The 27,970-nt window shown below is 40.1% G+C and overlaps 1 protein-coding gene across 3 annotated transcripts; it reads left to right on the forward strand.

Moving 5' to 3' along the window:
- The first annotated feature begins 8,250 nt into the window (after window positions 1-8,250).
- pdrg1 (p53 and DNA-damage regulated 1) lies at window positions 8,251-26,655 on the forward strand. Of its 3 annotated transcripts, XM_069884807.1 has the most exons (6): window positions 8,255-8,418; window positions 10,784-10,859; window positions 14,394-14,468; window positions 16,658-16,738; window positions 21,497-21,644; window positions 25,649-26,655. In XM_069884807.1, the coding sequence occupies exons 1-5, from the start codon at window positions 8,335-8,337 to the stop codon at window positions 21,601-21,603; spliced, it is 423 nt and encodes a 140-aa protein (XP_069740908.1). In that variant the 5' UTR covers window positions 8,255-8,334; the 3' UTR covers window positions 21,604-21,644; window positions 25,649-26,655. The 3 variants fall into 3 exon arrangements, with proteins under 3 accessions (XP_069740909.1, XP_069740908.1, XP_069740907.1); XM_069884806.1 differs by lacking the exon at window positions 25,649-26,655 and having other exon boundaries at window positions 21,497-23,763; XM_069884808.1 differs by lacking the exons at window positions 14,394-14,468; window positions 25,649-26,655 and having other exon boundaries at window positions 8,251-8,418; window positions 21,497-23,763.
- The last annotated feature ends 1,315 nt before the right edge of the window (window positions 26,656-27,970 follow it).

Genomic DNA, 27,970 nt, shown 5'->3' on the forward strand with positions numbered 1-27,970 from the left:
TGGTCAGGTCATCACCAAAGCTGGACAAATGTGGCAGGAGGTTGTCGCGGAGCACTGCTTCTATGGTCAAGTAGTTAGCAGAGCAAGGGGTCGGTGGCAGCCGTGTTGTCAGATGAGTGGGCCTCCATGTTCTGGAGAGCCACTTCCAGCATACCTGCCAGCTCAACTACTCTCCACAGACTGAGCTCCCCTTGCTCCAGGAGTCTCTGTCAGATGTAGTTTGACTTGATCCCTGTGATGTAGGCATCCTGGATCAGATCTTCTGTGTACTCTGTGGCGGGCACAGCCTTACTTTCACAGGCCCTGCTGATTGATCACAGTGCCCGAAGATATTCAGCGCTGGACTCAGCGGGTCATTGTTTTCAAGTCACCAGGAGGTGTCTGGCATAGACAATATTGATTTTACGCAGGTACAGTCCTTTGAGAATGTCCATGGCTTCCTGGTAGGTTGTAGCATCCTTGATCATGGATGCTGACCTGGGAGTGCAGCACTTGCTGTTTGTCAGTCTCCAATCGCACAATGGTAGAGGAGGCCTGCAGGAATGCTTCAAAACAGCACAGCCAGAGCTCAAAGTTGGTAGATACCTCAGGGGATTGAGGGTTGATTTTCAGTTTTTCTGGCTTGAGGATCTGCTCCATTGTAAAAAAAAATTAAATGAATAAAATTGATGCACCATCAATTATTTGAATGTCTACTGTAGAGGAACTGATAGGCTTCTATTCACTTAAGAACACAAGCACATTCATACTGTTTGGTTGTCCACACTGAGCTGTGATGGCTGTGGAAAAGTCACCTTTATACAGGAGCCTGTGGGGAGGGGCCACAGGTACAACCGGTCTGACCATAACAATGATTTACCACAATGGCATCAATATTGACCTCCAATTTCCAGTAGCCCTCTCTCCATTCTCTTGCTTTCCCTCATCCCACTGTCTCCCTTCCTTTAGCTCCCCACCCCTTCCCTTCATTTCCCCTGAGAGCATCCTTCTCAGTCCTCTGCCCCCATTTTCCATCACCTCCCAGCTCCTCCTCTTTCTCCTCCCTCCTGTGTCTACCTACTAGTCCGTGTTTTTTCCTCCCTACTTATTTAGGCTTCTGTCTGTTTTTTGGCTGAGCTGAAGAAGGGCTTACACCCACTGCTTTCTGTGGATGCTGCTTGGCCTGCTGAGAACCACAAGCACTTTTGTGTATCATTGCCAAATACCTTTCTGCCCTCCTATCTATTTCCATGGCCATTTTCAGCAAGCCAAGTCCTTGGTGCCCCAGAAACCTCTCTATGTCAAAGCCATTAAGGATTTTGCCATTACCTTGTATAATTTCCCCTGACATTTGTGCAACCACTTACACTTGCACACATTAAACACCATCTGCCATTTTTCTGCCAATATCTGGACTGAGTTATATTCTAATGTTTCCTTTTATAACCTTCTACAATGTGCATAACTCCATCAATCCTTGTGACATCTGCAAACTTCCTATCCCACCCATCTACTTTTTCATCCAAATAATTTATATCCATGCACGTACTGTATATATTCCAAAGAATAGCCCAGTATTGATCTCTGCAGAATACCAGTAGTCATGGATTTTCAGCCAGAATAACATTCTTCCACCATTACTCTCTGTTCTATGGATAAGCCAATTCTAAATCCAGACTATTGATTCACTGTGGAACTCGTAGATTTTTACCTTCTGGTCAGCCTGCCATTAATGAACTAATCAAATGCTTTACAAAGGTCTCTGTTGACCATCACCCTATCCTCATCAATTTCTTCGACACACCTTCAAAAAACGCAACTTAATTTGTAAGATGAGAGTAAAACACAAATATCTTCAGGGTGATTTTTTTTTAATTTTTTTATTTTTCACACCATAAATCACATTAGCCATGATACACACTTTTTCCTTTTCACACATATACAGTGACATTTTCTCCCCCCCCTCCCTCCTCCCAACCCACCCCCCCCCCACCCCACCCCTCCCATCCATTTAAGGTATACAATCTAGGAAACATTAAATCAGTCAGACAATGTTGTCACTCAACAAAAATACACCAGAAATTCTACTGAGTCCATTCTTTTCTTTCCTTCTCCTTGAATCAACTTAGGTAATGATTGTCCCCGGTAGGTTTTCATTATTGTATTTAATGTAAGGCTCCCATATTTGTTTGAATATTTCAATATTATTTCTTAAACTATATGTTATTTTTTCTAATGGAATACATTTATTCATTTCTATATACCATTGTTGTATTTTCAAATTATCTTCCAATTTCCAGGTTGACATAATACATTATTTGCTACGGCTATCTTAACAAATCTTTTTTGTGCATCCTCCAAATCAATTCCAAATTCTTTGTTTTTTATGTTACTTAGGAGAAAGATCTCTGGATTCTTTCGTATATTGTTTTCTGTTATTTTATTTAATATCTGACTGAGATCTTCCCAAAATTTTTCTACTTTCTCACATGTCCAGATTGCATGAATTGTTGTTCCCATTTCTTTTTTACATCGAAAACATCTATCAGATACTGTTGGGTCCCATTTATTTAACTTTTGAGGTGTAATGTATAGTCTGTGTATCCAGTTATATTGTATCATACGTAACCTCATATTTATTGTATTTCTCATCGTTCCAGAACATAATTTCTCCCATGTTTCCTTTTTCATTTTTATATTTAAATCTTGTTCCCATTTTTGTTTAGTTTTACCATTTGTTTCCTCATTCTCCTTTTCTTGCAGTTTAATATACATATTTGTTATAAATCTTTTGATTATCATTGTATCTGTAATCACATATTCAAGGTTACTTGCCTCTGGCAAACTCAAACTGCTTCCTAATTTATCCTTCAAGTAGGATCTCAATTGGTAATATGCCAGCGCTGTATCTTGAGTTATATTGTACTTATCTTTCATTTGTTCAAAGGATAAGAATCTATTTCCTGAAAAACAATTTTCTATTCTTTTAATCCCTTTTTTTTTCCCATTCTCTAAAGGAAAGGTTATCTATTGTAAAAGGGAGTAACTTGTTTTGCGTCAATATTAGTTTTGGTAATTGATCATTTGTTTTATTTCTTTCTACATGAATCTTCTTCCAAATATTGAGGAGATGATGTAATACTGGAGAACTTCTATGTTGTACCAATTTTTCATCCCATTTATATAATATGTGTTCAGGTATCTTTTCCCCTATTTTATCTAATTCTAATCTCGTCCAGTCTGGTTTTTCCCTTGTTTGATAAAAATCTGATAGGTATCTTAATTGTGCGGCTCTATAATAATTTTTAAAGTTTGGCAGTTGTAAGCCTCCTTGTTTATACCATTCTGTTAATTTATCTAGTGCTATCCTCGGTTTCCCCCCTCTCCATAAAAATTTCCTTATTATTTTCTTTAACTCCTTGAAGAATTTTTCTGTCAGTTGTATTGGCAATGCCTGAAATAAGTATAATATCCTTGGAAAAATGTTCATTTTAATACAGTTTATTCTTCCTATTAGTGTTAGTGGTAAATCTTTCCAATGCTCTAAATCGTCCTGTAATTTTTTCATTAGTGGATAATAATTGAGTTTATATAGTTGGCCGAGATTTTTGTTTATTTGTACACCTAGGTATCTTATTGCCTGCATTTGCCATCTAAATGGAGATTCCTTCTTAAATTTTGAGAAATCCGCATTATTCATAGACATTGCTTCACTTTTATTTACGTTTATCTTGTAACCCGACACTTCTCCATATTCCTTCAATTTCTTATATAATTCTTTTATTGATAGTTCTGGTTCTGTTAAGTACACTATCTTCTTTGGCTTGGCTTCGCGGACGAAGATTTATGGAGGGGGTAAAAGTCCACGTCAGCTGCAGGCTCGTTTGTGGCTGACAAGTCTGATGCGGGACAGGCAGACATAGTTGCAGCGGCTGCAGGGGAAAATTGGTTGGTTGGGGTTGGGTGTTGGGTTTTTCCTCCTTTGCCTTTTGTCAGTGAGGTGGGCTCTGCGGTCTTCTTCAAAGGAGGTTGCTGCCCGCCAAACTGTGAGGCGCCAAGATGCACAGCTATAACATCATCCGCAAATAGACTGATTTTATATTCCTTGTCTTTTATTTTTATTCCTTTTATATTATTATCTATTCTTATCAATTCTGCTAGTGGTTCTATAGCTAACGCAAACAATAAAGGTGATAGTGGGCATCCCTGCCGCGTTGACTTGCTTAAGTTAAATTGCTTTGATACATGTCCATTTACTGTCACTTTCGCTAACGGTCCCTTATATAATGCTTTAATCCAATTAATATACTTCTCCGGTAAACTGAATTTTTGCAATACTTTGAACAAATAATTCCATTCTACTCTGTCAAAGGCCTTCTCTGCGTCTAAAGCAACTGCTACTGTAGGTGCTTTATTTCCTTCTACTGCATGAATTAAATTAATAAATTTACAAATATTGTCTGTTGTGCGTCTTTTTTTGATAAATCCAGTTTGGTCTAAATTTACCATTTTCGGTACATGCTCTGCTAATCTGTTTGCTAATAGTTTAGCTACTATCTTATAATCTGTGTTTAGTAAAGATATTGGTCTATATGACGCTGGTGAGAGTGGATCTTTCCCTTGCTTTAGTATTACTGTAATTATTGCTGTTTTACATGAATCTGGTAAGCTTTGTGTTTCATCAATCTGGTTGATTATATCTAGGAGGGGCGGAATTAATAAGTCTTTAAATGTTTTGTAGAATTCTATTGGGAATCTATCCTCTCCTGGTGTCTTATTATTTGGTAATTTTTTTATTATCTCTTGTATTTCTACTATTCCAAATGGTTCTGTTAATTTATTTTGTTCCTCTATTTGTAGTTTTGGTAGTTCAATTTTAGTCAGAAATTCATCTATTTTCCCTTCTTTCCCTTCGTTTTCAGTTCGGTATAATTGTTCATAGAATTCTCTAAAGTTTTCATCTTCAGGGTGATTGAAGTAAAAACAACATTCCGGAGGAACTCAGCAGGTCAAACAGCCTACTTTATGGAGCAAAGATAAAGATACAAAACCAACGTTTCGGGCTTCAACCCTTCATCAAGGTATGACAAAATGTAGGCAGGCGCCTGAACAAAATGATGGAGGGGTAGGGGGCAGAGCACAGTGCCACAGGCAGAAGGTAATATGGATAAGAGAGGGAGGGCACTCCAGCAAGCATGGGGGGGGGAGGGAGAAGGCTCTGTTGACAGAGAGGGAAAGGGATAGAGAGCTAGAGGAAAGATGACAGAGGGAATCAGAGAAGTCGATGTTAATGCCATCTGGTTGGAGAGTGAAAATTAAGTGTTGCTCCTCCAATTTTGGGTGGTCTTCGCATAACAGTACATGAGGCTATGGACAGACATGTCTGCATGGCAGTGGGATGCAGAAGTGAAATGGTTGGCCACTGGGAGATCCCTGTCACTGATGCAGACAGAGCAAAGGTGCTCAGTGAAGCTATCTCTTAGTGTGTAAGATGTCCTGCCCTGCATAAAGCCTTGCTGAATGTCCTGAATCAATGCATCTTTTTAAATGCACACAAATCCTATTTCTAAGTATCCTCTCCAGTAACTTCCCTACTGCTGATGTGCGACTCAGTGGATTAAAACTTCCTTGATTATTTCTATTTCCTTTGAACAAGCTGGAGAGTAGCTAAGTAATCCCTTACTAATCACAGAGCACCTATGGCATAGGGATTACTTAAGGTGGTATGTGAGTGGAAAGAAAAAGATTGAAAATCATTGGTCTACAGTTATCCTTGTCCTTCACTATCTTAACCAACAGAATTGTGATCACTGTTCCAAAAATCCTCTCCAACTCAAGAGGCCAGTCACCTGGTCAGATGCATTTCCAAAAACAAGGTCCAGTATGGCTCCTCTTCTACTATCTACTTTCTGTTTCAATAAACCCACTTAGATGCACTGAAGAAATTCTTGATAGGGTTACTGAGAGAACATTTGTAGGGGAGACTGGAACTGGGCAATAAATATGTTATTCATTCATAGTGCACAGACAATGAATGGTTGAGATTGTGGAATAAGGACAGACCTAAAAAGGGAATGCAATGAAGATTCACTAGACCTGCAGTATGTTTTTTGACATTTTCAGTTTTAATTCATTGGACTAATTCCAGGGATGAAAGATTGAGTCAACTAGGTCTGTTGTCATAAATATTTGGTTTCATATGATACAATACAATTGGTTACATAGACTATATGTTACACCTGAAAAGTTAACAGAATGGATTCCAACAATATCGAACAAATGCTTCCATTGTAAACAAAAAATTGGAACAACAATAATTTGGACATGTACAAAAGTGAAAACTTTTTGGGAGGATTTAAACCTAATATTAAATAGAATTACAAAAAATAGGATACCAAAAGACCCAAAAATCTTCCTGTTAAACAGCATAGAAGATAAAGAATTAGGTCTAAAATTAGACAGGATTCAAAAAAGATTTATTATGATTGTGCTTGCAGTAGCAAAAAAAGTGCATAATGATAACTTGGAAAACAGAAGCAACCTTAAAAATACAACAATGATACCTAGAAATGAACAAGTGTATTACATTAGAAAAAAATTACCCACAATCTAAAAGACAAATATTCTGTATTTGAACAAATTTGGAAACCATACATAGAGTATATTAGAAACCTCCAATTTCAGAGCTCCAGCTCTTAAAGTGATAAGTTACAAGTTTGAAAATAATTAAATATGAAATATTGGATGACATGATTTCTTTTTCTTCCCTTTTGTGTTCTATCGTTTATTTATTTCTTCTTCCTTCTTTCTTTCATTTCCTGTTTTAAGTTATAAAGGGTGGGGGAAAAAATGAAAATGTCACTGTGCATATTTTAATACTGAATATTTGTATAGATTGTTATTGACATGGTTCACTGTGAAGTACTAAATTTAAAAAATATTTTAAAAAATAGGTCTGTTGTCTTTTGAGTTTAGAAGAAATGTATGGTGATTTCAGAGAGACTTAAAAATTTCTGTAAGAGCATACCAGTGAGTGTTTCCTCTGGCTGGAGTCCAGAGCCAGGAGTTAAAGAATAAAGGGAAGATCACTTAGAGCTGAGGGTGATAAATAGGGTGGCCATTTCAAAAGGTGGACATGGTCATACGTTACCATAGTGTGTTTGCATTTGTTATTTTTGCAATACTGTTTAAATCATTTAAAAATATGATTTGTTTTGAAGCATACTGTATGTGTATACAGTGTGTTTCAGAACAAATAATTTTTAAAATAAGATTTATGGTAACTTTTGACCATGTCCTTCTTTTGGAATGGCCACCCTATAAACCTTTGAAATTCTGTACCCCAAACCACTGCAAAGGGTCATTCATTGAGTTTATTCAGTCAGAACAGGTACCCACATTTTTCTGGACATTATGGGGATCAAGGGATATGCAATAGTGTAGGAAAGTTGCACTCAAATGGAAATATCAGCCATGGTCAGCAACATATTAAAAGACTCATCCTATCCACCTCGCTCCTCTTGTCGGTAAGAAGATTCATCAATGTGAGATCATGCACCACACTTTCCTGCTATTATCAGACTCTTGAACAAACCTCATACCCAGCATTTGCTCTGTCCTAACATCCCTTTCAGCAATTCTGTATTGTGGTTTTATTGTTCTATTTGCATGGGTTGACTCACTGGATTGCATGCAAAACAAACCTCATAGTACCTTGAATTGTACTTGAACTGAGTCCTGATGAATGAGGATGCATCTAAATTGCCTCTAAATGCATGGTGTTTTAATATAATTTTGGAGAATAAAATTGGTGTGGAATTGGTGTAAGTGATCAGCATGGACTCTGTGGGACAAAGGGCATCTTTCTGTGCCATGTGAATCAATGATCAAGTGACCAACTCCTGTCCCGCATCGGACTTGTCAGCCACAAACGAGCCTGCAGCTGACGTGGACTTTTACCCCCTCCATAAATCTTCGTCCGCGAAGCCAAGCCAAAGAAGAAGAAGACCAACTCCTGCTCTCAAGTCTGATGTTAGGGAATAGGCTGCCTCAATGATTACCTGTGGCTGAAGCGAAGTTAACTAAATACAAAAAGGAGAAAGGAATACATTGCTATGTGATTACGATTGCATGAAGAAGTGTGGCAGGTGAGGTGACATGGACCATTTGGGCCCAATGATTTGCAATTTAAAGTGGACTACAACTCCCAGAATGGCAGTGTGAGTTAGAGGCGGGGATATGTTTGACTGACGTAACTATCACCAATCACACGGGCACATAGGATCCGACGGCCAATGAGATGGAAGGGAGCTGCTGCGTGACCATCGCCCTGTGGATCGCTCGTTCGCAGTCAAAATGGCGCAGGAGTCGGAAAGAGTGATGGATTACCTGACTGAGGTGGAGTTGCTGGCAGAGAATGTGATAGTCGATAAGCAGCAGGTACTCCGAGCGTCGGGATTCACTCGGGGCACAGGCGGGCGGGCGGGCGGGGCGGGGCGGGGCAGGGGGGGACGCCGAGGCAGGTGGCGTGCAGCGCGCCTGCGCTGCTCCCGGTGATTGACAGGGGGTGTGGAGGTGGTGGTCATGCGGCCGAGGGGTTCGGCCAAGTCCACCCAGGGGCAGATGCAAGGTGGCTGGGGGATGCTCCCTGTATTGTTGAGCTCAGCTTCCGAAGAGTACCATTGCTGCAAATTGACATCATCCTGTTGTTCTGATGTGGTTGCCTGTGCTATAAATTCTATGACCCCCAATACTGTTCATCGTTCCTGTCACCAGCCTTTGGAGTGTGGCTCCTGGGAAAAGAGAATCAAATTTGCTTTATTTGGCCAAACATTTAATTTCTTGCACAAATCTTAAACATGTTTCAGGGATTGTTGTCCGATTGGGAGTTTTCTCCAGGTTCAACAGAATGCACTGTCAAGCTTTGTTTGATATTCTATTGATTATGTACAAGACCAGAGCCAAATTTGGTAATTAGAGGTTATTTTATTGAGATTTGTATCCACACATTGATTTCAAAATCAATATTCTCATGAACAATTCTGTTGCTTAGTTTTTTTTACCTGATCTGTTCATGAGAATATTAAGCCTGAGTGTGGAGGGAATTGTGAGACTTATTTATATAAATTCCTGGCTTCCTGCTGGGCCTGCCCATTGTTATTCAAAGTTTCCGTATGCATGAATTTGTTTTCCTTTGTTTGCCCTCCAAAGGCCCACAAAAAAGGTGCCATCGTCCAGTGTGCATATTAAGAACTGAAAGAGAAGTCTTCATAGACATCAAGGATCCTGCTGCCTTATCTGATGCTGCAGCCTCCTGCGCTCTTGTTACATTTGTTATGATCTTCCATTCATTCCAGTGATGCACCTGAGCTCCAGACAGCCAAGTCATCTTCCTTGGCTCCTGATTCTGAATTCCCCATACGAATGAGAAGCTGTCAGTGCCAAGCCCTTTTGGGAGCGCTGCTTGCTATTGACCTCGGGAAACCCTAGTCCTGATAACCTAGTTCGCATTGAGCCAGTCTTCAGCAGCCCGCAGCCTAGTGTTAGTCCTTTGGCTGCCGATCCCAGTGTTGGTCTGCTGCTGTGGCCTCTTATATTCTTGCAAGCTTACCTCTTCTAGCAGGGGCTTGGAGGTGGAGGCTGTTCTCTTGCTCTGGTGCCCTGTGCCAATCTGCTAAACCCAACAACCTTCATGGTCTGGGCTGCTGAGCATTAGCGTACCATCTTGGGCTCAGACCAACATTGATCTTTGTTTATATTTTTTTTTAAAAGCCACCTCCAGCCTCATTCTGTGGGCCAGTTTGAATCTGTAGAAGGCTGTCTGGCATGATGGCTAGTTAGTAGGACCGTATCGAGGTCTCTTCTCCTCATCAGCAGCTCTGCCATCTTCCTGTCAATGTCTTTGTGTGTTGAAGTCCCACCTATGTGACTTGAACACAATAGATACAAAATTATGCTTCAGTCAATTACAGAGAGATTTTACACTGTTGGAAGTACTCTCAGGAAAAAATGTAAATTTGTGCCCCTGCCTCACTTTCTTGAATGTGGAAATGGAAATCTGTTATGTTTTGCCGAAATCTTTCAATTAACTTTGCTGAAAACATTGTGATTATATGCCTGTGGGCGTATGACATCATCATGGAACCATTTTCGATTAGTAATAAAGATACACAACAGATTAGTGACTAGATGGGATTCCAGTGCTCGCTGCCACAAGAATTCAAAGGTGGGCCATGCTGCTCTCTGCATATGATTACAATTTGAAACATAAACCAGCAACACAAAATGATTATGCTGATGCCCTATTTCGCTTACCTCTACCTGAAACTGAACAGATAGATGAGATAATTAAACGGATGGCAAAAGCTACAGGTATTAATCAAGAACAACTTCATTCCTTACCAATTAACAGCAAAGGCTATCAGCAAAGAAGTACAGAAAAAAGCTACACTGTCAAAGGTCCTATATTTCACATAAAATGGGTGGCCCGAGGCCAAAGCTATTTCTCTCGATTGAGACCTTAATGTACATGATACAATGAAGTATCAACTGAAGAAGGTTGTTTATTATGTGGGACCGGACAATCATTTGCATGTTCTACTGTAATCCAAATGATTTTTTTTTCCTTGTATGTAGTCTTTGCAAAGCCATCTGATTTAATGCTTAACATTGAACTGGAAGGTTCCTGGGTTTTTTTTGTAATTTGTTACAATGCTTGGTTTCTAAAATTATCCATATTAAAATCCTTTGAACTTAAGGTACCAGAGTTGTGCTTGAATATTTTATTGCATCTGGTGAATTTCAGATCATTAATTTGGATGGGAAGAGAAATCGGAATCGTGAAGCCCTGAGGGCATTACAAAATAGCAGCAACCAATCAGGTATGACTATCTTTGGCAGCTATTAAATAATGACAGCCACTGTTGGAAAATATGGACAGCTTGGTCAATTGGGCAGCAAAATGGGAGGTACAATAAAACCCAGGAAGAGCCAATGAATGGGATGATAATGAAAGAACAGGCCCTTTAGCCCACAATTTTGTGCTGACCTATGTAAACTAATCTAATCTTTTCCTGCCTCTCACCCATAACATTCTATTTTGTGCCTAGCTAAGAATGATTTGAATGTCCCTGTTGTACCACTCTCCACCACCACCATCACCCCCAGCAATGTATTTCAAGCCTCTACTACTCTCTATGTGGGGGAGAACAAATCTTACCTCTGACATCTCCCCTAAACATTCCTCCACTCGCCTCAAATGGATGTCCTCTGGTATTTGCTATTGTTGCCTCAGGTAAAAGGTGTTGGCTGCCCACTCTCTCTATGCCCCTCATGTATACCTCTTTTAAGTCACCTTTCATCCTTTGTCAAAGAAAAAAGCTCTAACTCTGTTAACCTTGCTCCATAAGACATGATCTCCAATTCAGGCAAATTCCTGGTAAATTTGCTCAACACCCTCTCCAAAGCATCTACATCCTTCCTGTACTGTATTGAGGTGACCAGTACTGAATGCAATACTCAAAGTGTAATCTAACCAGAATTTTAGAGCTGGAATGCTACCTCATGGCTTTTGAACTCAATCCCCAACTAATGAAGGCTAGCACATCATACACTTTCTTGACCAGACTTGTGTGGTAACCTTGAGGTATCTAGGGACTTGGACCTCAATATCCCACTGTTCCTCCACACTGTTGAGAATCCTGATATTAACTATGTACTCTGCCTTTAAGTTTGACCTATGAAAGTGCAGTACATCACTTCACACTTATCCAGATTGAACTCCACCTACCACTTTGATGCCCAACTTTGCAACTTGTCTATCTATTATTGTTAACTTTGACAATCTTCTACATATCTACAACACTTTCAAACATCATGTTATCTGCACATTTACTGACCTAACCCTCCACTTCTTCATCCAAGTTATTTGTAATAATCTTGAAGAGCTGGGGTCCCAGGACAGATTCCTGCTGAACACCTCTAGTCACTGACTTCCAGGCAGCACATGTTCCATCTACTATTGCACTCTGCTTTCTGCAGGCAAACCAATTCCGGATCCAAATAGCCAAGGTTCATTGGATTCCTTGCTTCATGACTTTCTGAATGAGCCTTCCATTTGGGAAATTGTCAAATGCCTGACTAAAATTCATATTTACCATATCCACTGCATTAACTTCATCAATTTCTTTCATCACCTAACCTGAAGAAGGTGCCCTTCAGATCCTTCTTAAATCTATTTCCTCTCACCTTAAATCTATGCCCTCTAGTTTTAAATTACAATAACCTGAGAAAAAGACTGATTTGCTCAGCAGGTGAACCAGAGTTCTTTATGTAGCAAAGACAAAGATGTATAACTGATGTTTTGGGTTTGAGTCTTTTATCAAAATATGATGAAGGACTCAAGCCCGAAACATCAGTTATGCATCTTTGTCTTTGCTAAATAAAGGACTCTGGTTGATCTGCTGAGCTTCTCCAGCATCTTGTTTTTACTCCAACCATAATGTCTACAGAATGTTGTATTTTACAACTTGCCTAGATTTTGTAAACCTCGATAAAGGTCTGCCTTTGCTCTCCTGTACTCCAGGGGAAAAAGTTCCAGTCTATTGAGCCTCTCATGAGAGCATAGGAGCAGGCGAAGGCCTTATGGACATTGAGCCTACTCTACCATTTAATAAGACATTGAGTGATTTGGCCTTTTTCCTATAATCCTTAATGCCACAAGTTTGCAAAAATATTTCTGCTTTTTAAATATATTCAATGAAGCAGGCTTCACTGCTTCCCGGGGAAGAAATTTGCACAGATTCACCTGTCAATGGGTGTGATAGTACAGATTCTATCACCAATGTGTATATGTATAGATTGGAGTGTAGGACGATTGTGATTGGCTGAGAGTGTAGCCACGCCTACTGGCTGGTCTTAAAGGGTTGCTCCTAGCCAGACCAGATCATTCTGAACTGGTCAACCTACATGTGATATGCTCCAGTCTTCCAGTTAATAAAAGCCTTGGTTTGGATCAACAAGCTTTTGATTCTTTTGACGCACTCTACAATGGGAAAAGCAATTCCTCCTCATCTCCATCCTAAATTTACTCCTCTGGCTCCTGAGACTGTGTTCCCTGTGGAAATAACTTTCTTGCCTCTTTGTTCTAAACTTGATGATATAGTGTTTGTTTCTTTCCAAATGCATTCCAGTTTAATCTATTTCATGTGGAGTTTATAAGTGTAGTCGGCAGATAGCAATCTTGATTATTTTGTACGCTGGACAGGTGGATAATTTATTGTCCTACTCTGTAGTCAGGCCATAATCCATCTTTATCAGGAATCTAGAAACTGGGTTTGGACACTGATTTTTGACTCTGCTCCTTGGTCACATCATGTATTTGACCACAAGTTAAACTTTAAAAAAAAAACATGGAAGTACCAAAAAAGAGAATATTTAAAGATTTAACAAAAGATAAAATTTGTTTTAACATTTATTTGTCACAAAATACCTAGTACAGTGAGAAGGGTTCTTCTGAGTGCAGACTAACTGGTTATCGCTAACATTCATACGGCTGTGGAAAGAGCAGATTTACGGAGGATAGGATTGCAATGAAAAGAAAGATCAATTTGCATCAACAATGTGGGGCCCTTAGCAGAAAGGTCTTGCACAATTAACTAGAGTCTGGTCTCCCTATCCAAAGAGGGAGATATTTGGATATTAACCAGATTTCTGGGATATAGGAGGTAGGGTGCAGTCTATACCTTGGAGAATGAGATGATGGACTTGAAACCCGCAAACTCTTGACAGGATGAATGAAGGAATGTTTCCTTCGTTGTGGTGGCTAGAACCAGAAATTGCAATATAATTGGTTGGCCATTTTGGAGTGAAATGAGAAGAATATGTTTTCTTTGCAATTTTCTGGCTGGGATAGCTGTGGAAGCTCAGAAAATTGATGTTTTTAATATTTCTGGGGTTTGCACAGTAAAATGACATTGAGGTGATGGATAAGCCTTGATCTTGTTAGAGATGAAACAGGTCTGAAAAGCAAAATACCAGGAGCCTTCTTCTGAAAATTCATCATTTAACTTAAGACCTTAGATTTTTAGCCCCAATAATATATTCTTTTTACTTAAGCATGCTAATGAACTCGGAAAGATGTTCAAAATGTGCAATTCCAAATGAACAGCCCAGAGCAATAAATCTGGCTGGACTTTGCCCCACTGGCCTGGAGCAATAATGTAATTGTGGAACATGATCTGGGTTCATGTCATGACCAGCGTTTGGCATGTGCCATGTCTTTCATTTGAATCTGACATCTATTTCATACTTTGAGTAAACTAAAAACTTTTTGGGTTCACACAATTGATTGTCAAAACTTATTGATCACATTAGTTGTTAACAAATTTTTTTTTTAATACATTGTATTTCTCTAGGTAATGTGATGGTTTGTTTTGGAAACCTATTCATCAAATTCCCCAAGTCTAGAACCAGGGACATGATTCAGAAAGGTAAATATTGTGCTCAGCTTGAATGACATCCACTCGGGACAGCATTGTAAGTGAGAGTGAAACACAAACCTGGGTTTTTACTATGAATTGCAGTCTTTGTAGGGGAGGAGGGGTTGGAGTGAAAAATCCTAAAGTAGGGGACGGTGGAAATAAAGCTCTGTTGGAGGAGAAATTCTGGTAGTATTTTGATAACATTAATCTTCCACATACAGTTTTTTTTGATCTTTGTACCAATTAACCAATCACATTTTAATTTAGAGATATAACATGGTAACAGGACCTTACAGCCCATAAGCCCATGCCGTTCAAATACACCCATGTGACCAATTAGCCTAGTAACCCTTTGGAACATAGGATGAAACTGGATCATCCAGAGGAAACCCATATGGATTTGGGAGCACGTACAAGTTCCTCGCAAACATTGATGGATTTGACCCAGGTTGATGATGCTGTAATGGCGTTGTGGTAACCACAACACTAACTGTCCCACCTCAATTTAATTTGTTTTTTTTTCTCCCCCTCTTTGAGAAGTTAATACAATTCAGTTTCTGCTGTTGCCATCCAAAACAAGGGGAAAGGCATGTGCCTGAGTGTGGAGGGAATTGAGAGACTGTTTGAAATATTTTATCATTTAGTTTCTATAACAGTATTGTTCTGTGAATTTCTCATAGTAATAATTGGGAATCAATAAATCTACAAAAAAAAGAGAAGTTATACAAATTATAATGTGGAACAAAGAGATTCTCCACTTTCCAGAAAATAAAAATGCAGAGTATCTTTCAAGGATAAGATATTGGGCAATGTTTATATTCGGTGACCTTGTAAACATCTCAGTAGAAGTCGACTTGAAGCTGTTAAGATGACAAATGTGATGGATTTTATAACAAGGGGATGAGAATAGTGGAGTAATGATGTCTTACTGAGATTGTGCTGAAACAACCTGGAGCAGTGGTCTCAATCTTTTTCTTTTCACTCACTACGTTAAGTAATCCCTAGGCCATAGGTGCTCTGTGATTAGTAAGGGATTGATTAAGGTGGTACGTGGGTTGAAAGGAAATGTTTGAAAACCACTGTTTTAATCATCCTTAATTGACTCGTTATGTGCACGGTCTCATAACTCCAAAGGAAATGGGCCACGGTCTCATAACTCCAAAGGAAATGGGCCACGGTCTCATAACTCCAAAGGAAATGGGTCACGGTCTCATAACTCCAAAGGAAATGGGCCAATGACAATTGTTCTCAAGCAAAAAATATTTCATTAACAATTGGGTCTAGAGCAGTGATTCTCAGCCTTCCCTTCCAACTCACATAACACCTTAAGCAATCCCTTACTAATCACAGCACCAATGGCCTAGGGATTACTTAAAGTGGTATGTGAGTGAAAAGAAAAAGGTTGAGAACCACTGCTTTAGAGTTTAGAGGAATTTGTTAGAAACTTGCAAAATCCATGCAGGACTTGATAAGCTAAATGCAAGAAGGATGCTTTCTTCCTGGTTGAGGGGTCTAAAGCCAGGGATCACAGCCTAACCCTTGCTCCAAGCACTGAGATAAGGAGAAATTTATTCAGTCAATTGTGAATCTTTTAAAAAAAAAAATAAAAAAAAAATAAAAAAAAAATTTGTGAATCTTTTGGAGAGGATTGGTAATTTAGCCATTGATGTCATTGAAAACTGAGATCAATAGATTTCTGGATATTTAAGGAATGGAGAGATGTGGGGATAGTGCAGGAATATGGTACTGAAATAGAAGCTGTGATCTTGATGAATGGAGGACTGAGTCAAAGGGTCAAATGGCTCTTTTAAAATTCTTATGTAACCTCCATTTGGTTGCAAAATTGCCATGGTTGACGAAAGCAACAGGTTGTAAGCTTTAACAATGCAAGATCATCAGTTGATAGATTTGTTAAGGTGGAAAATGGACATTTGGCTTTATCTTAACAAAATATAAGAGATGGAGGAATACTTTAAAAGAAATTTGGATGGAGTCTTGAACAGAGACCTGTTGGATTAATAGACCAGCCCTGTTGTACATTCTGTGCAACAGTTTTAGTGGGTGATCTGGGGCACAAGATGCAGGAATTTTTATTATAATTAATCTCAGAGCCACATTTTGTTTACTTCTGTTATACAAATGATTATTTGCTAATTAAAATCTCCTTGATTTAACCCCAATATAACTTTGTTTTTCAGATCAAGAGCAATTGGATGAAGAAATATGCAACCTTTGTAATCAGTTGAAAGTGAAAGTTAATCGCTTAAATGAAGCTCAAGGTGATTTAAAAAAAAATTATTCACTTACTTTAGAATTCTATACATGTAGACACCAATTTAGATGGTCTCTGGCTTTTATGTATCTTTCCGTTTTGTAAAATATGATTTTTTATCTTATCTCATCAATAAAGAAAAAAGTAATGATATTTTATGTTGGCATCGTGAAGAAAGCATGTCAGCACCTCTACTTCCTCAGGAGTTTTCAAAGGTTTGGTAATCAAGTGCATTATCAAGTCCAAAGGGAGTAATTATAAGATAGCGAAGCGGAGTGGGAAATTAGAGGATTGGGAAACCTTCAAAGAACATCAGAGGGTAACTAGGAAAGCCATAAGAGACGGGAAAATGAAGTACGAGAGGAAATTAGCAGATAATATTGCGGAGGATAGCAAAAGCTTTTTTAAATATGTGAAGAGGAAGAAATTGGTTCGGTCTAAAGTTGGCCCTTTGAAAATGGGAAAGGGTGAAATTATTACCGGAAACAAGGAGATGGCAGAGGAATTTAACAAATACTTTGCAACTGTCTTCACCAAGGAGGATATAGGTTATAGTCAGTTAGGGGGTAGTGGTCATGCGGTACCAAGAAACTTGGGGAACTTTACTGGGGAGGTAGGGGATCTAATGGATATCCGGATCCAGAAGCAGGAGGTTATGAGTAAATTGTTGGGACTGAGGGCTGATAAATCCCCAGGGCCTGATGGGCTGCATCCTAGGGTGCTTAAAGAGGTGGCTATGGAAATTGTGGAGGCACTGGTCGACATTTTCCAAAGTTCCATAGATTCCGGGGAGGTCCCTGAGGATTGGAGAATGGCTGATGTGGTGCCGCTTTTTAAGAAAGGAGGGAGGGAGAAAACGGGAAATTATAGACCGGTTAGCCTGACATCAGTGGTGGGGAAGATATTGGAGTCCATCATAAAAGGAGAAATAGCAGAACACTTAGTCAGTAATAATAGTATAAGGGCTAGTCAGCATGGATTCCTTAAGGGTAAGTCATGCTTGACTAACCTTCTGGAATTTTTTGAGGATGTGACAAAGAGGGTGGACTCGGGAGAGCCAGTGGATGTGGTGTATTTGGACTTCCAGAAGGCCTTTGATAAGGTACCGCACGGGAGTCTAGTGGGCAAGATCAGGGAGCATGGTATTGGAGGTAAGGTGCTGACATGGATAGGAAATTGGTTAAGAGATAGGAAACAAAGGGTTGGAGTAAATGGGTCTTTTTCAGAATGGCAGGATGTGACGAGTGGAGTGCCTCAGGGATCGGTGTTGGGTCCTCAGTTGTTTGTAATTTATGTTAATGATTTGGATGAGGGGATTATAAATAACATGAGCAAATTTGCAGATGACACTAAACTGGGTGGCGGTGTGGGGTGTGAGGAGGATGTAAGGAAAATGCAGAGGGACTTGGACAGGCTGGAGGAGTGGGCGGCTAAATGGAAGATGAATTTCAATGTGAACAAATGTGAGGTTATTCATTTTGGGGGAAGTAATAGGAAAGCTGAGTATTATTTAAATGGAGACAAGCTAGGGAGTGGGGAAGTGCAAATGGATCGGGGTGTACTTGTTCACCGGTCACTGAAGGCTAGCATGCAGGTTCAGAAAGCTGTGAAGAAGGCAAATGGAATGTTGGCTTTCATAAAGAGGGGATTGGAGTATAGGAACAGAGACGCCCTTCTGCAGTTATACAGGGCCCTGGTGAGACCCCACCTGGAGTATTGCGTCCAGTTCTGGTCTCCAAACTTGAGGAAGGACATACTAGCTATAGAGGGTGTGCAGCGCAGATTTACAAGGTTAGTTCCAGGGATGGCAGGGTTGTCATATGCAGCAAGGCTAGAAAAACTGGACTTGTATCCATTGGAGTTTAGAAGGATGAGGGGGGACATGATTGAGGTATACAAAATCATCAGGGGGATAGACAAGGTGAAGTCTGATTACTTGTTCCCAATGATGGGGGAGACGAGGACTAGAGGGCATAGTTTAAGAATACAGGGTAGGCCCTTTAGGATGGAGATGAGAAAGCATTTTTTTACCCAGAGAAGTGTGAATCTGTGGAATGCTCTGCCACAGAGGGTGGTAGAGGCAGATTCGCTGACTATGTTCAAAAGAGAGTTAGATAAGACTCTTGTGGGTAACGGAGTTAAGGGTTATGGGGATAAGGCTGGAAAGGGGTACTGATGGTAATGATCAGCCATGATCTAAAATGGCGGTGCTGGCCCGACGGGCCAAATGGCCTACTCCAGCTCCTATTGTCTATTGTCTATTGAAACCCTGGCAAATTTCTATAGAGGTGCGGTGGAAAATGCTGACTGCCTGCATCACTGGTATGGGAACACCAATGCCACTGAGCTTAAAGACTTCAATAAGTAGTGGACACAGCCCAGGACATGACAAGCAAAACCCTCCCCAGTTTTGAGTACGTCTACAGCGAATGCTGCTGTCAGAGGGCAGCAGCAATCATCAAAGACCCACACCACTCAGAATATGCTCTGTTCTCACTGCTACCATCAGGAAAGAGGTATAGGTCCACAAGACTGGCACTACCAGGTTCAGGAACAGCTGCTAAATACTCAGTGACAAACTCAATCAGAAACTCATTTAATAAGACTGTTACTTGTGCACTTTATTGATTTTCTTTGTTCTCTGTATTGTACACTCACTTACCTGTTTACAGTTCTTTAATTTTTTAAACTGTGTACAGTTTATTTTTGCATTACCAGTTAGGGGCAATTCTGCTGTGCCTGCAGGAAAAAGAAATCTCAGTGTTAAATGTGATGTGTATGTTCTCCAACAATAAATCTGAATCTCTGGTAGAGAGGAATGGGACACTTGTTCCTTTTTTTAAATGAGACCTGTAAGATCCTGATGCATCTTTAACAGGAATCATATGAAGAAGATATTTCCAAGTTGAAAAGAGTGTGTAAAAATAAATAAGTAGATTGACCTGGGTCCCTGTTTAAAAATAAAAGGTAAAGTAATACCCATTTTAAACAGCAATAAGGTAAAAATTATTTTCTCTCAGAGAGTCAGAAAGTATTTGTTAATACTCTTCCATAAAGGACAATGGCAGCAGTTTTTCTTTGTACAGTATTTTAATACAGAGTTAGATGATACCTGATAAAGGATGATGGGCATTTCAAGATCATGGTCAGACTTGAGGTACTAAGAAACCTACTCCTGCATTGTTTTGTATATGTAATAACATACTTTGACATGAAAGGATGCCATTTGGCCCATTGACCCCATACCAGCTCCCAAGTGAACAATTCTACTGGTCCAATTTTCCCCTCATTGCCCTATATTTTCCATGGCTGTCAGCTCCTTTTTTAAAAAATTCTTTTTTCAACCTGTCTACACTAGGAGTAATGAACACAGCAAGTGAATTTGTGTCTTTTGTTATGTGGGAAGAGAGCAGAGTACCAAGGGAAACACCACATAGACAGTACTATAGTTCAGGACGGAATCCGAGTTGTTATTGTTAGCTGTGGTGCAATAACACAAACTGCTCTTTCACTATGTCACCCATTGATAAACAAGATGATAGTTATTGTTCACTCTGAATATTCTACCCTCTGACTGTTTCAAATTGAAAGTGTCAATCCAAAGCACCTGCAATTCTCCTGTTCAACGTATGGGCCAATCCTTTTTTCTAATAGCATACTTGTCTCCAACTCTAGGTGTGACTTCTTTATCAGCAAGTAGAACTCTCTTATCAGCTTCTCATAGGAGATGCTTTGATGATTGCTTCTGTGTCAGTCATCCAGGTAGATGATGTGGTCTCATCGTTCCCCTTTGATCTGATCTTGAAGACCTCCCTCCCCACCCAACAATCACCTAAACCAATCCATTAATCATTTCAGAAGCTAATGGGTGGGAAAATGCCACGACAGCTTTTATTAAATCTCCTCAATTTTATAGCAATTGAATTTATGTAAAACCTCTGACATTTGTGAAGGATGTGAAAAGGTCTTTACTATTAGCACTTTTATCAAAGGAAACAAAATAAATATTACAGAATTATTGTGGTACATTAATTCAACTTGGAAGTTAGAGTTTTCTGTCGTGTGGAATTCAAAAAGGTTCTTGTATGAACTCCCAACTATAGGCATGTACCAACTCTATTTGCAGTTGCTTATAGCTGACCACATTGGAACTCTGTTGGACCTTGGATGTAGTAAGTGAAGGACAGTTTCTGAGCAAAGCTTTTACTTTGCTGCTGGATCAATTTTACTGGATTGATTTAAAAAAAAAATTATATGCATCTAAATATTACATTTCAGTATTTTTTTTTAACCTTTGTAAAATCTTTCCTTTTTACCTGCTGTGGTTAATTTTAAGTGAAGTTCTATAATTTTGTGTATGGATGTGGTTGAGTCCTCGTTTTTTTTGGTTGGGAGTGACTTACTCATTCCTGTTTCCTCTCCACCATTGTGATCATGATAACAGAAGCTGAACATTACATTTTAAGTGGAAATTAACTTTATCAGACTACAGTTTAATCACTGTTTTTGATTTGCCAACCAAATCAGCTCCTAATCGAGCCTTCATTTTAAAAAAAAAAAATTCCATAATTCTTGGCTTTGAAATGTCATCTTTGCACGTCATCACCAATCTGAGCTTTGGCCTCAGTCCTTCAGCAGCTGGCTTGGCAGCTAACTTTTACTTGCCAAAGTGCAGTGTTTAGTTGAGCCTTTTGCTCATGGCTGTGTACCACAGGGAGGCAGGATAAGTGTAGTGTACTGATCCTCTCCTTAATTCTCATCCTAGGAAAGCCTGAAATCAGGGGATTCAACCTGACCCCTTTAACCTATGAAGAAATGCAGGCTGTAACCAAGATCCTGAAGAAGTCAGAGCAGTTCAAGACAAGTGCCTAGTTGACAAAGTTTGTTGGAGGAAAGCATGAATAACAGATGATGTAAAGAATCTGATTTAATCTGAATTCAAAGATTCATTGCAATTGGCTCCATCTGGATTGTGACTTGGAAAGTACTATGATTTGTGGCCTTCCATTTGGTTGAGTTTCTTTTAATCCAATTTTTATTTGGGTTTGATACCGATGTATGAATTTTTCACCATGTTGACTGTTTGAAAACGGTATTTAAAAAATACTAGTCTTTTTCAAAACCAACATTTTCAGAATTCATCAATTTGCTGTTCTCTTTTTGCATTGGCACCTTCCTTTGTTTGTTTGCAAGTCTCTGATCTGTGCAGATGTGAAAGTTCCAGTGCCTGGTCCACAATCTTGGATAATAGCAATGTTTTTATTTTTTAAAAATTGTTCTGAGTGTTTTATTGGTACTTCTAATGATGAGCTATGCCAAATAGTGATCAGTAATAAGAAAATCCCTGTTAAATTATTTGTAATGATTTGATAGAACTAACAAAAGGCTGTTATTTTGAACTATAGAAAGCAACTTGGACTCATTGTGGGTAAATCTATCTTCAGAACCTACTTTATTCTGCCTCCTTGTTCCTAGTTTAAATTTAAATTAAATTAGACATACAGCACTAAAACAGGCCAAGTCTGTGCCAAATTACACCCCATTAACCTGCACCCTGCTACTTTTTTGAAGGGTGGGAGGAAAGTGGAACCACTGGAGAAAACCCACGCAGACACGGGGAGAACATACAAAATCCTTACAGACAGCGTGGGATTCAAACCAAGATCCGGTCCTGATCGCTGGTGCTGTAAAGATTTTGCGCTAACTGCTATGCAAACCGTGCTGCCCTTAGCTTCCCCCATTTCTTTCTTCTGAGGAGTAAAGCTACATCAGTGTACTAGGACAGATTTGAGCTCAGGTGAAATCAATATTGAATTGTATATACCAATGTAAAAGTCTATCTCTGTAAAAGTCGACCCTTATTTTTGGCCAAAGAAATCCAGAATTTCTGGATTTCTGTCCTAACGCCGATCTTAGTTTCTCACCTTGGCCCAGCAGCCCGCAGGCCGGAGCTCCTACGTCTTGGTTTCGAACTTATGCCTTGGCTCCGGCCACCCCACCCATTGGAGCTCCTGACGTGTTTAACATGGTCTCTTGCCTTTGTGCTGGCTGTCCACCCATCGGAGCACCCAACGTCTCAAACGTTGATTCTCGCCTCGCCCCGGTCTCAACCTCCCACGTGGTAGGACTTGTATTTTGATGTGCAGATTTTGTATTATAACTTTAATTCATTGTGTTTTTGTTCTTTATTTATTTAGAGATCATTTGGACTTCTCCTACTGATATGCTATTTTGGATTCTAGTGTGAATTTCAGCCCCTCAAAAGTAATATCCATGCAATAGTTGACCCTATGAATTTAACATTAAAAATACGATCCACAGAATTAGACTTTTACACATGTACATGGGACTTTTTAAAAATTATTTTAGATAACTTGAGAATGAAGCAGTCAGAACTAGCCTTTGTCTGCTGGAATAAAAGTAATTCTAAATTTATGTAGCATTTTATTTCTCTTTCCAAAACTGCAAAAATGCCCCCCAAAAAAGTATTTTGTTAAAATCTTTCTGTGATGTAGTGATAGATTTTAAAATCCCCCATTTCCATTGAACTCAACAGAAATCTACTGATTGCCTATTCAGTTTCTTTGCAAAGTGGCATTTAAATTTGGCAAGGGCTACATCTGAATATTGACAGTTAGTACTATCAGGTTATCAGAAGCCTGTGCATCTGATAAGTAACATTTATCGTGATAATAAGCAATGAATCTGCTCATTGACTTTCCTTTACCTCCATCAGATAATACCATAATTCTCACAATAAAAAATAATTCAAAAATAAATGTTCAGTTCTTGGTGGCAGTTCAAGAATAAGGCAGCACGTTTAGTGAAATGCTCTTACAGCACCAGTAACCCATGCTGAATCCAGCCGGGGCTGTCTGTTCCTTCTCCCCATGTTCTTGTGGCTTTCCTCTCATCCTCCAAAAACATATGGGGTTTGTAAGTTGGTGTATTTGGGCAGCATTAGCTTGTGGGCCAGAAGGGGCTGTTACCATATTGCATCTCTAAATTAAAAATGAAATGAAAAAGTCTGAACATTGTGAAATCTTGAATTTTAATGCTGGTAGTCGAAAAGCTGGTACCATGCAGACATGAATTAATTGGGATCTAAATGGTCATGTCTGTTCAATTTTTAATAGAAAGATTTAATTTCTGATTTGTGAATGCTTATAACTAGCACCCTTGGTTTCTTCTTGCTGTCCTGTTACCCTGTTGATTTCCTCTGCCACTCCTCATCTTGGACATTTGCAATAGTCAACACATAACGCCATCTTTGAGGATTGAGACCTAAAAAAACAAGATTCCTGACAGTTGACAAGTAGATTTTGGCAAACAAGAACAATTTGGGAGTTCACTTGGATGCAGAAGTATTCCTTTTTTTTAAAACAAAGATTAAGTAATAAATAGCAGATGTTGGTCATTTGGTGACTCAGGCACTGCTTTTTCTGCAGGAACGTGGCTGATCTTTGGCCTCCCCTCTACATTCCAGCCTGATTTCCCCCATACCCTTTGATTATTCTATCCAAAAAAAAATTGTCCTAAATATACTATAATCGTTTAATTCAATTTAATAGTTCTTTGCGCTAGAGGAGCTCAGAGAGTCATAACTGACTCATTTCTAAGGCTGTCCCTCATTGGTTTGGACCCCACAACCCAGTCCAGCAGTTACACCATCATGCTCAGTGAGAATCCAAATCACTTCTAATTATGCCGTATCCCAAGCAGAATGAACCTAGGCTCGCTCGTTTTTTTTTCCCATATAAAACAACTGCCACATTACTGACAAAACAAAAGACAACAAAAGGAATCAGCAGGTGAAAAAGCATCTGTGGAGGCAAAAGGTGTATGTCAAAATTTTGGATGGAGGTCCTGTATGGGACTGAGAAGGAAGAGAAAGGATTGCCAGTGTATAGTAGTAGTAGTAGGAGGGAGGGATGGGATAGTGATGGAGAAACAGATGAAGGGTGGGGGAGAGGATGGTGAAAGGTGAACAAAGGGAGAGGAAACCTAGCTGGACAGGTGAGTGTGGGTTTATTTTTGGCAACTGGGGTCTCTTGTCTTTGAGCTTTCATAGTGTTTAAAATTAAACTTAAGAAAATATATCCTTCTTTAACTGAGATCAAAATCATAGATTGCAAGGCAATTTCTCAAATAAAAACCGGCAGCTCTGTTAAGAGCTGCTGTAACAGTAGCGCTGCTGCTGGTGGGGACTGGGTAGAACGGAGACACAGCACTTCGCTAAAGGGCCCTACAGCCCAGTCTTACTGCTGTTGGCTCTGTACAGGCTTTAAAAGGCCTGTTAAAAGACCTGATGGTGTTTTATTAGAAGTCCTGCAACTCTGCCTGAGATGACAGTGCCTGTGTTTGGCAGTGGCCACAGGGGTTAAAGACTCCGAGGGAACAGCAGACTGGCGCAGGGAACCAGTAACAGGGAGAACATTCCTGTTGAGAAGCAGAGGAGATGGCCCCAAGGACGATGATTATGATGGCGGACCAGGTCTGCAGCTGAAGGACACATACAGGTGGCAAGCTGTTGGTGACTGGAGTTCAAACGACTCACTCCAAGCCATGTGCTGCAGGGAACTGATTCGTGAGAACCAGGTAATGGAACCAAGATTTGAGAGAGTGTGAGGATAAGAAAGGTTCTTGGTTGTGTCAGGTTGCTGATGGTTTGAACTGAAAACTGGAGTCTTGTGTGGCTGCAAAAACCATAGGAGTACGGGAGGCAAATCCATAGACACTTAAGTGACTCTGAGGGATCTCTCTTTTGTTTCTCTTGCTCTGACTGCAGGGGTGGGGGAGGGGAGGTGCCAAGCAATGCTAATGGTGAATCTTTGTTTGCCGTATGCAGTCCAAAGGCAGTTTTGTGTTGCATTTTTTTTTACTATATGGCAATAAATAGTATTTTATCTTTCCACAGATAATGCCTGACCTGCTGAACGATGCCAGGATTTTTTTTATTCCCATTTCAGATTTCCAACATTCACAGCTTTCAGGTTTTCATTTACTAAATACAATAACCCTTTTATATATCCAGTATATTATTGATCAACAATCATAGTTCGCCAAAGCAATTTCAGTACAGTCAACTTATATTCTACAAATTTCACAGTTGCATCCTGAATATTTTAGTTCAAGTTTGTTATCATCTGACTATAAAGGAAGGGGATGAGTCTGCATTCAGGATGGAGATTGAAAACTTGGCTGAATGGTGCACCATCAACAACCTTGCACTTAATGTCACCAAAACTAAGAAGCTGATTGTTGACTTCAAGAAAGGAAAGCCAGTGATAATTGGAGGATCAGAGGTACAGAGGGTGAGCAAATTTAGGTTCTTGGGAGTCAGTATCTCTGAGGATGTTTCCTGGACTCACCACACCAATGGCATCATGAAGACAGCACGTTAGTGCCTCTACTTCCTCAGGAGTTGCAGAGGTTTGGTATGACATCAGAAACTCTGGCAACTTTCTAGTGGTGTGGCAGAAAGTGTGCTCACCAGCTGAATCACGGTCTGGTTTGGGAAAACCAATACCCCTGAGCTGCCATTGGAGGGCAGCAGCAAAATCATCAAAGACCCACACCACCCAGCATATGCTCTGTTCTCATTGCTGCCTTCAGGAAAGAGGTATAGGTCCACAAGACTCGCACCACCAGGTTCAGGAACAGCTGCTACCCTCTACCATCCGAGTCCTCAATGACAATCTCAATCAGGGACACATTTAAGGACTCTTACTTGTGCACTTGATTGATTTTCTTTTGTTCGCTCTGCATTGTACAGTCAGTTTGTTTACATTTATTATGTTTACAGTTCTTTTGTTTACGCTGTGTTTGGTTTATTTTTTTCACCACTAATTAGGGGTAATTTTGCCATGCCCGCATGAACAAGGAATCTCAGGGCTGTATGTGATGTCATGATAATAAATTTGAAATCTACATATACCAGACGAAATAACATTTCTCTGGACCACAGTGCACATACATACTAAATCATCACACTTACTTATTTTAAATTGTATCTTTATGTATACAAATAGTTTGGGATGATTTTCTTCATCAGTCTCAGAACCTGTGGGAAGAAGCTATTTCCCAGCCTGGCAGACCTAATTTTGATGCTCCTGTACCTCCTTCCAGCTGATAGTGGGTCAAATAAGTTTAACTATTCTGTCATAATGTTAAAAAATGTGATGGAACATTACGCATAGTACAGGCCCTCTGTTTCTTGTACATCCATATGGGCTTCTAAGGGTCTTTTAAATGTCCTTATTTTAACCAGACTCCACCACCACCCTGACCTCCCAGTAGCCAACCATTTTAATTCCACACACCCACACTCACATGTCTGTCCATGGCCTGTTGCACTATCCTACCCGCAAATTGGAGGAACAGCATCTTATTTTCCGTCTGGGCACACTCCAGCCAGATGGCATTACTGCCTTACACTAAACCTGTTCGCCCTTTCTTTTTCCCTCCCACTTTCCTGTTTTTTCATTTCTTCCACCCATTCCTCCTCCCCTCATCGCTGCTGTCCCCTCCCTCCCTTCTCCTGCCTTTGCCTCCCCCCAACTCTTTTGTTTGGACGCCTGCCAGCATTTTTTCCATACAATGATGATAGGCTCAAGCCCGAAACGTCAGTGATGTGTCTTTACTGTTTGACCTGCTGAGTTTGTCCAGCAGTTTTACTTCAACTACTCCGCTCCATCCTCAACATTCATTGGAGCGCTTTCATCCCTAACATCGAAGTACTCGAGATGGCAGAGGTCGACAGCATCGAGTCCACGCTGCTGAAGATCCAGCTGCGCTGGGTGGGTCACGTCTCCAGAATGGAGGACCATCGCCTTCCCAAGATCGTGTTATATGGCGAGCTCTCCACTGGCCACCGTGACAGAAGTGCACCAAAGAAAAGGTACAAGGACTGCCTAAAGAAATCTCTTGGTGCCTGCCACATTGACCACATTGACCAGTGGGCTGATATCGCCTCAAACCGTGCATCTTGGCGCCTCACAGTTTGGCGGGCAGCAACCTCCTTTGAAGAAGACCGCAGAGCCCACCTCACTGACAAAAGGCAAAGGAGGAAAAACCCAACACCCAACCCCAACCAACCAATTTTCCCCTGCAGCCGCTGCAACCGTGTCTGCCTGTCCCGCATCGGACTTGTCAGCCACAAACGAGCCTGCAGCTGACGTGGACTTTTACCCCCTCCATAAATCTTCGTCCGCGAAGCCAAGCCAAAGAAAGAAAGTGT

This window comes from Narcine bancroftii, chromosome 6, assembly GCF_036971445.1.
Source record: "Narcine bancroftii isolate sNarBan1 chromosome 6, sNarBan1.hap1, whole genome shotgun sequence".
Taxonomy (NCBI): Eukaryota; Metazoa; Chordata; class Chondrichthyes; order Torpediniformes; family Narcinidae; genus Narcine; species Narcine bancroftii.